The sequence below is a fragment of the Dendrobates tinctorius genome, unplaced genomic scaffold, assembly GCF_039654945.1.
Source record: "Dendrobates tinctorius isolate UK_male_01 unplaced genomic scaffold, ASM3965494v1 ptg000043l, whole genome shotgun sequence".
Classification (NCBI taxonomy): domain Eukaryota; kingdom Metazoa; phylum Chordata; class Amphibia; order Anura; family Dendrobatidae; genus Dendrobates; species Dendrobates tinctorius.
In genome coordinates, this window is record NW_027361711.1 from 18568823 (window position 1) to 18582415 (window position 13593).

General features: G+C 43.0%; 1 protein-coding gene across 1 annotated transcript in view; it reads left to right on the forward strand.

The window, feature by feature from the left end:
* Positions 1 to 13593, forward strand: part of ERGIC1 (endoplasmic reticulum-golgi intermediate compartment 1) — a 110959-nt gene that overhangs the window by 59125 nt on the left and 38241 nt on the right. The window contains exons 4-6 of the mRNA XM_073575226.1: positions 5267 to 5361; positions 8381 to 8505; positions 10699 to 10803. Of these exons, the coding sequence (XP_073431327.1) occupies positions 5267 to 5361; positions 8381 to 8505; positions 10699 to 10803 (325 nt within the window). The remainder of the gene's footprint in view (positions 1 to 5266; positions 5362 to 8380; positions 8506 to 10698; positions 10804 to 13593) is intronic.

The window sequence follows — 13593 nt, forward strand, 5'->3', positions numbered from 1 at the left end:
TGCAGATTTAGCAGGTTTACACATTCGGAATTAACTTGGCATTGTGACATTTGGACTGTAGATCAGCCTGGAAGTGTGAAATGCACTGCAGCAAAAAAGAATGTTATTTCTTTGTTTCATTTTGTTTTTAAATTGTGAAAAGTTTATTCAGAGGGTCATTTATTATTCAACCCCTCAAACCACCAGAATTCTGTTTGGTTCCCCTAAAGTATTAAGAAGTATTTCAGGCACAAAGAACAATGAGCTTCACATGTTTGGATTAATTATCTCTTTTTCCAGCCTTTTCTGACTATTTAAGACCCTCCCCAAACTTGTGAACAGCACTCATACATGGTCAACATGGGAAAGACAAAGGAGCATTCCAAGGCCATCAGAGACAAGATCGTGGAGGGTCACAAGGCTGGCAAGGGGTACAAAACCCTTTCCAAGGAGTTGGGCCTACCTGTCTCCACTGTTGGGAGCATCATCCGGAAGTGGAAGGCTTATGGAACTACTGTTAGCCTTCCACGGCCTGGACAGCCTTTGAAAGTTTCCTCCCGTGCCGAGGCCAGGCTTGTCCGAAGAGTCAAGGCTAACCCAAGGACAACAAGGAAGGAGCTCCGGGAAGATCTCATGGCAGTGGGGACATTGGTTTCAGTCAATACCATAAGTAACGTACTCCACCGCAATGGTCTCCGTTCCAGACGAGCCCGTAAGGTACCTTTACTTTCAAAGCGTCATGTCAAGGCTCGTCTACAGTTTGCTCATGATCACTTGGAGGACTCTGAGACAGACTGGTTCAAGGTTCTCTGGTCTGATGAGACCAAGATCGAGATCTTTGGTGCCAACCACACACGTGACGTTTGGAGACTGGATGGCACTGCATACGACCCCAAGAATACCATCCCTACAGTCAAGCATGGTGGTGGCAGCATCATGCTGTGGGGCTGTTTCTCAGCCAAGGGGCCTGGCCATCTGGTCCGCATCCATGGGAAGATGGATAGCACGGCCTACCTGGAGATTTTGGCCAAGAACCTCCGCTCCTCCATCAAGGATCTTAAGATGGGTCATCATTTCATCTTCCAACAAGACAACGACCCAAAGCACACAGCCAAGAAAACCAAGGCCTGGTTCAAGAGGCAAAAAATCAAGGTGTTGGAGTGGCCTAGTCAGTCTCCTGACCTTAACCCAATTGAAAACTTGTGGAAGGAGCTCAAGATTAAAGTCCGCATGAGACACCCAAAGAACCTAGATAACTTGGAGAAGATCTGCATGGAGGAGTGGGCCAAGATAACTCCAGAGACCTGTGCCGGCCTGATCAGGTCTTATAAAAGACGATTATTAGCTGTAATTGCAAACAAGGGTTATTCCACAAAATATTAAACCTAGGGGTTGAATAATAATTGACCCACACTTGTATGTTTAAAATTTATTAAAATTTAACTGAGCAACATAACTTTTTGGTTTGTAAGATTTATGCATCTGTTAATAAATCCTGCTCTTGTGTGAAGTTTGAACGCTCTAACTTATTTGCATCTTATCAAACCTGCTAAATCTGCAGGGGGGTTGAATACTACTTGTAGGCACTGTATATATATATATATATATATATATATATATATATATAGTGCCTACAAGTAGTATTCAACCCCCTGCAGATTTAGCAGGTTTACACATTCGGAATTAACTTGGCATTGTGACATTTGGACTGTAGATCAGCCTGGAAGTGTGAAATGCACTGCAGCAAAAAAGAATGTTATTTCTTTGTTTAATTTTTTTTTAAATTGTGAAAAGTTTATTCAGAGGGTCATTTATTATTCAACCCCTCAAACCACCAGAATTCTGTTTGGTTCCCTTAAAGTATTAAGAAGTATTTCAGGCACAAAGAACAATGAGCTTCACATGTTTGGATTAATTATCTCTTTTTCCAGCCTTTTCTGACTATTTAAGACCCTCCCCAAACTTGTGAACAGCACTCATACATGGTTAACATGGGAAAGACAAAGGAGCATTCCAAGGCCATCAGAGCCAAGATCGTGGAGGGTCACAAGGCTGGCAAAGGGTACAAAACCCTTTCCAAGGAGTTGGGCCTACCTGTCTCCACTGTTGGGAGCATCATCCGGAAGTGGAAGGCTTATGGAACTACTGTTAGCCTTCCACGGCCTGGACCGCCTTTGAAAGTTTCCTCCCGTGCCGAGGTCAGGCTTGTCCGAAGAGTCAAGGCTAACCCAAGGACAACAAGGAAGGAGCTCCGGGAAGATCTCATGGCAGTGGGGACATTGGTTTCAGTCAATACCATAAGTAACGTACTCCACCGCAATGGTCTCCGTTCCAGACGAGCCCGTAAGGTACCTTTACTTTCAAAACGTCATGTCAAGGCTCGTCTACAGTTTGCTCATGATCACTTGGAGGACTCTGAGACAGACTGGTTCAAGGTTCCCTGGTCTGATGAGACCAAGATCGAGATCTTTGGTGCCAACCACACACGTGACGTTTGGAGACTGGATGGCACTGCATACGACCCCAAGAATACCATCCCTACAGTCAAGCATGGTGGTGGCAGCATCATGCTGTGGGGCTGTTTCTCAGCCAAGGGGCCTGGCCATCTGGTCCGCATCCATGGGAAGATGGATAGCACGGCCTACCTGGAGATTTTGGCCAAGAACCTCCGCTCCTCCATCAAGGATCTTAAGATGGGTCGTCATTTCATCTTCCAACAAGACAACGACCCAAAGCACACAGCCAAGAAAACCAAGGCCTGGTTCAAGAGTCAAAAAATCAAGGTGTTGCAGTGGCCTAGTCAGTCTCCTGACCTTAACCCAATTGAAAACTTGTGGAAGGAGCTCAAGATTAAAGTCCACATGAGACACCCAAAGAACCTAGATAACTTGGAGAAGATTTGCATGGAGGAGTGGGCCAAGATAACTCCAGAGACCTGTGCCGGCCTGATCAGGTCTTATAAAAGACGATTATTAGCTGTAATTGCAAACAAGGGTTATTCCACAAAATATTAAACCTAGGGGTTGAATAATAATTGACCCACACTTTTATGTTTAAAATTTATTAAAATTTAACTGAGCAACATAACTTTTTGGTTTGTAAGATTTATGCATCTGTTAATAAATCCTGCTCTTGTGTGAAGTTTGAAGGCTCTAACTTATTTGCATCTTATCAAACCTGCTAAATCTGCAGGGGGTTGAATACTACTTGTAGGCATTGTATAATGTGTGTGTGTAATCGATATTACATAGTGTATTACATATTTACAATTTTACAATTTTATTAGTCTTTTGTGTTCTAAAGTTGTATTCCAATAAAAATATATTATGTTCTATCTAAATATCTTGATTACTGTATCATGAAAATGATTAAATGTCTGATGTTCACATTGTACTACAATAAATTTTTCACTTAAATATAAGCAATATATGTGGGAGTCTGAGTCGTGGAGTCGGTGTAAGGAAAATTGAGTAGTCGGAGTCGCAGGCTTGGCTTACCGCCTCCACAGTCCTGATTGTGTGGTTTACAAATTTGGTGGCTCGTGTGAATCCGTGATCATGGTCGGAGAAGGAGAAAATAAGCGCTACATGGTGTGTGACCCCTGTGGTTCTGTAGAAGAAGGGGCCTATACAGCGCTGGATATCCAACTGTATACAGAGGGGATACGGAAATCAATTGCAATCATGTAGGCAAACTCTATAGATGTGTGTATCCAAACCTAGTCAAAACAATGAGCAGAGAATGCAGACAGCAGAGTTTTCAACGGTGACCAAGGGAGTGCCGGCCCTGTTGTCCACCACTCTGTTAAAGTCATCATAAGGGATTTAGACTTAACCAGAGAACCTCAACTGATAGCACTGCGCAACAAATTTCAGGCAATTTCTTGTCCACCGTTGTGTAGTAAAACAGCCTTCAGACTTAAAACTGACAAGTCAATGAACAGTCGCCATTCCTTCGGGTCATGTTCGCATCCCAGATCACCAAACAAACCCCAAGACGTTGTTGCAAAAGGTTAAACTGTCGACATGGTTGAAAAATTGATTAAGGTCTTCTCGATGACTGCGAAAAACAGAAACTCTTGTTCCTGGTAATAATAGATTCCTTTCTTGTAGCCTTGATCCCAATAATTCTGTGGATTAGATGTAGAAGGCTCAAAGTCTGGGTCTGCAGCAGTTTAATTTTCCACTGACTTTGTTAGTTCATCTTCATCGTCCGCCATTGCCCATACTTTGGGCGGCTTTGGAACACGAAGACTTTTATCGTGTGGCACGGGTCTTATGGCTGAAGGAAGATTAGGATATTTTATTGATTTCTTGTTCTTTGCTGAATATCCTGTTACATTTGTAAGGCAGACGTAGCAATCTGTTACATGATCTCTCTGCTCTCTCCATATCATTGGGACAGTGAACGGAATTGAAGGTTGTGATTATCCATTCATCCATTCACTAAATATGTCAGTATTGTCTTTTGATTCCTCCCCCTTCCCAGGAAATGTGGTATGCTCCGTACACGGTCAGCCGAATGATTCACTGCGCCTGCACGAAATTCGCATAATAAGTGCTTGCATATGTGTAGATCAGCGATTTCTGTTATTTCAGTGGAAAATTTAGAATATACGGTTTCAGAAAAAGTTCATATGCTTTTTTGGAATTATAACAGAATATTTATAATGTTTCATATTTCTCAAATACCTTAAGTGATTGGAAAAATCTGATGTCATTTCTGAAATCAGCATGAAAAAAATCTATCAGGAACACTCAAAATTGTCCGAGGGACAAAACCTTGGTAACACAGTGTAGGCAAAGGCTGAATATGACCTCAGGATGTGTGGGTTGGCCATCACCAGGCTCCACATTGAGATAGAGTTTTGCTCAGAGACATGTCCTTCTGCTTTCTGATAGTTTGTACTGCGCATGTGCTGGCACATCCTAAATTTGCTTTACTTGAATTTCATTCCTTTGAAAAATTATAAAAATGTATATAATTCAGCAGTGTTTTCTATTTTATGTTCAAGAATTCTTGATATTTTTCATAAATTCATCTTAATTTCATAACGTCATCTGAGTTTTGCCTGGAGACATGTCTTCCTCTGCTTTCTGATGGTTCTACACTGCGCATGCGCTAACACATCCTGTATTTGATCATACTTGAATTGCTTTCCTGTGGGACTTTAATAAAAATAAGACTGTATTTTCTATTTTATGCTCAGGAATTCTTGATTTTTTTTTTCATAAAGTCACCGTGATAACTAAGCAGCTAGTGACATTTTTGTCATTTTCTTTTTCAGCGTTAACGAGCTGTATGTAGATGATCCCGATAAAGAGAGTGGGGGCAAAATAGATGTGAGCCTGAACATCAGCATACCCAACCTCAACTGTGAATGTAAGTAAGCAATTTCTCAGGTCATCTTCGGTATAGCATCACAAGCTTTATGCTCCTGTACCAATCTTCTAGGGCTGATTAATGATACATTTATCTGGATGACAGCATTAGAATTTCACATTGGCTATTATATTATGGTCAGATAGCCATGTAAAGCGGTCCGAGAATGAAGCAATACACAAACTAGCCATGGCTCTTTTTCCCAAGTGTCACCACGTCCTAGACATATATGAAGCTGTCACGATCGTGCAGCTAACTCGGGCATTGTGGTCTGCACTTGGACCATTTTGCACAGATTTCTGAAGCAGCTCTAAAACTTAAAGAAAACGCTCATTGTTAAACTGTTCTGCTATCTTCAGCGGTAACATGGCCAGTGGTAGACTAATGGCCTCCCCGTTGAATGTGTCTGTTTACCGAATGCACTTATAGGACTCTACAGGCCCAGTTCATTATTGAATTTGTGCCTTTTTTGTCTAGTTTTTTGAGAATTCTTTTAATTTATTTCCATAATAAAGTATACAAGTAGTAGGGTAATGGTCAGGCAGTTTAGTATGCGCTGTCTAGAACTTGACGGCACCTAATTGTTGTCACACTCCAAATTTGTACCTCTTAGCCAGAAATGGGCTTTCCTAGTCGCCAGATTTCTAGCATAAAACTCATTATGTCATTAACATTTTGGCTCAATTCCAAGTTATGCAAAAATTTTGCATCTTTTGGCATTTTTATTCCCATCCCGGCCAATACCGCCAGAGGTGGTTGAGCTTGGGACCCAGTGTGGCAAAGCCCCCTCAGTAAATTCATTATAATTTGAACGTCAAATGTGGAGTAAATTACGCCAGAAATGTACGCGAACTGCTGGCTGAAGTAACGTCTGCCATAAGACCACAGCTGTTAGAAGATGTGCCAAATTCGTGAAAAGAATTGATGGCCAGACATAGGCAAATCTCTAGCCACAGTCCTCAATTACAGCCACTTGCAGCCCTGACTTACATGCAATATTGATAATTCTAGGGTTTGGGGTTTCTTTCTTACAACAAAATCGTAGCTCTAAATTAGTGGCAAGTTGTAGACAAATTGCACAAATGTTTTTGGTTGTGTGACTTGTCGAAGAAATTCTGTGGCGTGACTCAAGCGGCGGTGTAGCCGTAGCTTTATCCATACTTTGGGGCCTTAGGGTGGTGAGAAAAATGACTGACTGCTGTCTCTGAATGCATGCTCAGGGAAGGCTGTCAATCAATATGTGAGACTGCCCACTGCACTCTTAGGAATAGGAGGACCAGAGATTTCAATCAAGTTACACGATGCCTAGTGAAAAATATGCATCTGATTGCTCTGCTCCTGTCGATCTACAATATGCTGCTGGTAGATTACACCGCACTAAATGGTGATCGGTTCATTTTAAAGTTTTTGGGGTTTTTTTTCTTGAGACAACACCCATTGGTCTAGCGGTTAGATTTTCAGCAGTCTTACTTGGACTAATGGGGTCTGCAGACTTTCAGCAACATTGCTTGGACTAATGGGGTCTGCAGATTTTCAGCAGCGTTGCTTGGACTGATGGGGTCTGCAGATTTTCAGCAGCGTTGCTTGGACTGATGGGGTCTGCAGATTTTCAGCAGCGTTGCTTAGACTGATGGGGTCTGCAGATTTTCAGCAGCGTTGCTTAGACTGATGGGGTCTGCAGATTTTCAGCAGCGTTCCTTGGAATGATGGGGTCTGCAGATTTTTAGACCCATTGCTTGGACTGATGGGGTCTGCAGATTTTTAGCCGCGTTGCTTGGACTAATAGGGTCTGCAGATTTTTAGCTGCGTTGCTTGGACTGATGGGGTCTGCAGATTTTTAGCCATGTTGCTTGGACTGATGGAGTCTGCAGATTTTTAGCCGCGTTTCTTGGACTGAAGGGGTCTGCAGATTTTTAGCCGCGTTGCTTGGACTAATAGGGTCTGCAGATTTTTAGCTGCGTTGCTTGGACTGATGGGGTCTGCAGATTTTTAGCCATGTTGCTTGGACTGATGGAGTCTGCAGATCTTTAGCCGCGTTGCTTGGACTGATGGGGTCTGCAGATTTTTAGCCGCGTTGCTTGGACTAATAGGGTCTGCAGATTTTTAGCTGCGTTGCTTGGACTGATGGGGTCTGCAGATTTTTAGCCATGTTGCTTGGACTGATGGAGTCTGCAGATTTTTAGCCGCGTTTCTTGGACTGATGGGGTCTGCAGATTTTTAGCCGCGTTGCTTGGACTAATAGGGTCTGCAGATTTTTAGCTGCGTTGCTTGGACTGATGGGGTCTGCAGATTTTTAGCCATGTTGCTTGGACTGATGGAGTCTGCAGATTTTTAGCCGCGTTGCTTGGACTAATAGGGTCTACAGATTTTTAGCTGCGTTGCTTGGACTGATGGGGTCTGCAGATTTTTAGCCATGTTGCTTGGACTGATGGAGTCTGCAGATTTTTAGCCGCGTTTCTTGGACTGATGGGGTCTGCAGATTTTTAGCCGCGTTGCTTGGACTAATAGGGTCTGCAGATTTTTAGCCGTGTTGCTTGGACTAATAGGGTCTGCAGATTTTTAACAGCGTTGCTTGGACTGATGGGGTCTGCAGATTTTCAGCAGCGTTGCTTGGACTAATAGGGTCTGCAGATTTTTAGCAGCGTTACTTGGACTAATAGGGTCTGCAGATTTTTAGCAGCGTTGCTTGGACTGATGGGGTCTGCAGATTTTTAGCAACGTTGCTTGGACTAATAGGGTCTGCAGATTTTTAACAGCGTTGCTTGGACTGATGGGGTCTGCAGATTTTCAGCAGCGTTGCTTGGACTAATGGGGTCTGCAGATTTTTAGCAGCGTTGCTTGGACTGATGGGGTCTGCAGATTTTTAGCAGCGTTGCTTGGACTAATAGGGTCTGCAGATTTTCAGCAGCGTTGCTTGGACTAATAGGGTCTGCAGATTTTCAGCCGCGTTGCTTAGACTGATAGTCTGCAGATTTTAAACGTTACACAAATAGTGTGAACATTTATCTTTTCTTCTTAGTGGTGGGGCTTGATATTCAGGATGAAATGGGCAGACATGAAGTTGGACACATTGATAACTCTATGAAGATCCCTCTGAATAATGGCAATGGATGTCGATTTGAAGGCCGCTTCACTATAAACAAGGTACTGTGCTTGTGCTACACTTCCTAATGTCCCTTGTCTTGCACGTAATATATGAGTAGGTAGCAGTAGTATTTTACTACACAAGCTCCATCCTTGGTGATTTGCGTAACACATTCCTCTCCTTTACAGCCACGTTCTTTTAAATGGCGTATTTATATTGCTGAACCCATTCTGCAGCACCGACCGTGTGGAATTCCTGACATAACCGAGCTGTGTGTTCACTGTTACTTTTGTGATGGAATTTAATTATATGTGGGTCTTCAAATTATGTCTGGATGAGTTGTTAATAATTCATAATATATGGATGTGGGTTATGTGAAAGCTCATGCCGTAATATGGGTGGGACATGAATCGTACTAGAATAATTGGACAAAGATAGAAACCATTCATTGTGATATTAGTCTGGAGTGGAGCCAAGTATACAAGTCCCTTGAAAGCCTTCATGTGTCTGCACACTGGGGAATTCAGGTAGATTTGAATGGAAAGAAAAGATTTCCTAGCACTTATAATAAATAATATTATATTCATTGGCCTTCCTAACTTTATTATTTTTTGGCCAAGGGTTTTGACTCTCACCACAGATATATATTTGACTTTTTGAAAGTTCAAACAACTCTAAAATTGCCAAGAATATATATCATGAGAAAGAAAAAGGTCATGAGAAATAATAATACTGCTTGTGACTTTTATCATACGTATGCTATGTACAGGTAGAGGCAAATGAAGGAGCACTACAATCCAAATATCTACAAATACGGTATATCAAAAAATGTATTCAAATGCATAGAATATATATAAAGACAGCAGAAAATTGTTATCATAGAATCAGTACATAACATTGACAGAAATACAGAAGCAAAAAACGCAACAGTGGCTCTGTTGAAAATATGTTAAGGTAGGTATTACCTAAATATGTGAGGTCATGTAGTTGTATCAAAAGTTTATAGAATATTCCAACCCATATGAACCAGCAAACAGGGAGTAACTACGATAATCACTTTAATATCCACAAAAATATATATAGGTCTAGTTCCACATTAAGATTAGAGATGGATATTCGGGTCCGGCAGGTACGGCCGAACAGTTACAAAACATTCGTGTTCGAGTACCAGAACTGTACCCGGACCCCATTCACTTGAATGGGGGGCCCAGACATACAATGTTTGCTGCGCTGTTATGTGCATGACAACGGGGCAAACCCCGTTTCTGATCTGCGGGGAAATCATCCCTGCCGGTCAGAGAGCAGCGGTTCCCACGCTGTCAAAAGACAGCGTGAGCGCTCAGCTGTGATCACAGGTATACAGTTTACCTCCGGTCACTCGTGCTAGCTGATGTGACTACAGCTCCCATCATCCGACACCTGCTGCCGCTAATTACAGCAAGAGCATGAGCATTTAAATAAAAATGGAAAACTGTGTTTAGGCTTATTTCAAATAAAGGACTTTATTCTGGCTGTGTCCTTATTTACCATACAACTGTAGGATTAGTAATAAATAGGTGTCTTATAGACGCTTCTCCATTACTAAACCGTGGGCTTGATGTCACCTGACAAATACAAAGGTGACATCAACCCCACAAATATGAACCCCACTTGCCACCGCTACAGGGCAAGTGGGAAGAGCCGGGCAACGTGCTAGAATTGGCACATCTAATAGATGTGTCTTTTCTGGGCAGCTGTGGGCTGTTATTTTAGGCTGGGGGGGTGGTCATTATCCGTGGCCACTTACCAGCCTGAGAATTCCAGTCCCCAGCTGTTTGCTTTAGCAAGGTTGATTGTCAAAATGGGGGGGGACCCCACGCCGTTTTTTAAAATTATTTATTTAATTAAAAAAAACAGTATGGGGACCCCTCTATTCTTGATAACCAGCCTTGCTGAAGCTGACAGCTGAGGGTTGCAGCCCCCAGCTGTGAGTCTTGTCTGACTGGTTAGAAAAAATACAGGGGAATATATATAAACTCAGTGGAAGACAATGGACTGTGCTGGATGGGCTGCTTGACTCCAGTAGGCTCTGAGTGACCTCTGGTCCGTTGACTATAATGTAGAGCGCCCAGACGGAGTGATACGTTTTTGCAGGTTGTCCACCGCTGCTCTAGACCTTAGGCACATAATCTACAGTGAAGTAGCATAGAGCCAATTCTGATGAATGAGTAGTACAAGTTCATAAACCTAATGTTGCCGATCATTGGTTTTAGGTGCCTGGAAATTTCCATGTATCCACACACAGTGCCACAGCTCAGCCCCAGAACCCTGACATGAGCCACTTCATTCACAAGCTAAGCTTTGGGGATACGTTGCAGGTAAGCAAGCACATCCACTGACTTCTGCTCCACTGTTTAGTATATATGGGAATATTACGGCAATTAAAGGGGTTGTCCATTAAGGGGGCAAAGAACCGACTGTGGAGAAGCAGTGCCGTATGGGAGGTGAGCACCACCCCACACATGGCCCATTACCAATTGGCGTTTATTTTCGGGAGCAACTCTAGGATAAGCTTGTAAGACCGTTTTTAATGCTATTTTAGGCCCCACTGCAGTTAGTGAGTTATTTGATACTTGGTGATTACTTCTCCAATATGTCATGTCTTGAGTTTTCAGGCTAATGAAGTTTTTAAAGATTATGTGAATAATAAGTTCCAGTATGTCATGTCTTCAGCTTTCTAAATGCCATGTTGGTGATTTCTGGGACAGTTTCCATCTAGCTCTGTTTTGCTGGTCCTCTTTCTTCTACTTTAATGTTTACATCAATTTGTTCCAGGAGAAGCTTTATGAATTGTTCCACGGACCACTTAGAAGAAAAGAATGCTATGTGTAAACCTGTGATACTGTTTTCTAAAGAAAGCTGCAATACAAATACCCCGTGTGCAGTCATAAGTGACTTACTTGGTATAGTGAAGTATATTGATCTAATGAGGATTAGAGAATCTTAAAGGGATTCTCCGCCCAAATGGTAAATCTGAAAGTAAGGAACCATGGGGGTAAAATAGAAGGTGCTAAGGCTGTGTGCACACGTTGCATGGTTTTTTTTGTGTGTGTTTTCGCTGCGTTTTTCCGCTGTGGAATCGCCGCAAAAAAAACGGATCCCATGCAATCCTATGGGATTCCGCAATGCTGTGCTAATGCTGCGGATTTTTCTGCTGCGGATCCGCATAGCGGAAAAATCCACAGCATGCTCATTCTTTTTGCGGAATCGCGGCGATTCCGCCGCCATAAGATTGCATTTAAACGCTCATTTTACACATGTGGCTATGCCCACCATGCGTAAAGTGAGCGATCAATGTGCAGATGGTACCCAGGGTCTCTCCTCCAGGCCCAGGGTACCATAATCCTGTAAAAAATAGAATAAAAATAGAGATATAATCACCCTACAGCGGCCCCCAAAGTCCTTCCCGCCTCTCACCACTCTCCTGGTATTTTCCGGTCCCAGTAATGCTTTGCGAAAATGACTGCTGATGACATCGCGCTCTCGCGAGCGTGACGTCATCAGCGGTCATTCGTGCAAAGCATCACTGGGTCCGGATGATGCCGGGAGCGTGGTGAGAGGCGGGAAGGACTCCGGTGGCCGTCGGAAGGTGAGAATAACAATATTTGTTATTTTTTTTATTAATTTTAACATCCTATCTTTTACTATTGATGCTGCACAGGCAGCATCAATAGTAAAAAGTTGATCACACTTGTCAAGCGCTATGCTTGACAAGTGACCAACCTGTCAATCACATTTCCAAGCGATGCTTTAAATCGCTTGGAATGTGCAAGCATTCTGCAAGCGAAAAACGCTTGCAAAACGTTTGTTTTTTGCTGGAAAAATGCATGCGAATTCACATGCGTTTTACCCGCGGCAGGAGTTGCGGAAATGTTGTGGAAATTTCTGCAGCATTTCCAAACGTGTGCACCTAGCCTAAAAAGCTATACTCACCCCAAAGCATTGTTTGCTTTGCTCCGCTTGTCAACAGACATTCAAAGGACTGCTGATTGTTGAACTATTACCAATCAACCGTCATATCATACCGCCTGTCAGTCCATGTAAACGGACCTGTATTGTCATTAATGAAGTTTTTTCATAGCAAGCCTAGTTGCTTATCCATAGGAAAGGAGATGAGTGGTAGATTGTTGCCGGTCTTGCCAAATGGAACCTCAGCGATCACGAGTGTCGCCCACTTTAGTAGAGCGGTCTTTGTGCATTGCCCCTCTATTCATGGTATAGAGAACTGATGGAGATCTCCTCTACACTATAAAGGCGCCCTGCTGTTGCTTTTAAACTAGGGACACCGCACCCCTGTTGTTATGAATGATGGGCCTCCTTGCGATAGGACCACCAGTGATCTAACACTTCTCACGTTTCCTGCAGATAGGTGATAAGTGAATTTCCAGTTTAGGAAAAATCCTGTATCTTGGCTGCAGTATGTTTTGCAAAAAAAAAAGCGCTGAACTCTCCCTCCTGGCACCAGCAGTGAGTCTGTTGTCATCTGCAGCGCTGATGTCACGTCAGCAGCACTGCAGCCAATCAGTGAGCATAGTGACTCTGACCGAGTTGACAGCACAATCCGCAGAGTTCAGCTGTTGGCAGCAGCGCTGTCGACGTGACGTCAGCACTGCAGACGATAATGCTAGAACGTGAGAAATTTAGGGCTGGATCCAGGTAGGGTGAGTAAAGCAGTTAAAGTTGTTTTTTTTTTTTTTTTTTCTTTTAAACGAACCACAGACGAGGGACACGGGTTTTCCGAAACGAAAAAAGCCCTAGACCGGCAAATCTATTGAAAGCCATAGACCATGGTTACATTTGAAGCCGTATTCTGTCTTGCTATGAGGCATGGAACATCCGAGTGCTTGACTTCAGACAATATACTTTTCTGGAACATTGCTGTTTACTCAAAGACTAGTTTGTGATTAAATCGCCTCCAGCGATTGCGTCACCAGAACAATGCTGGCACCGGCTTTTTAAGGATGTGGCAAGATACGGTCATGTAAGCTGTAGCTTCACGCAGTCTTGGTGATCTCTTTTAGTTTTCCTACATCAATGGGAGTGAGTACAGTGTGAATGTGAGTCCTGTGCTGATGGTGTTGGGATGAGCTCAGTACATGACCTAAAAG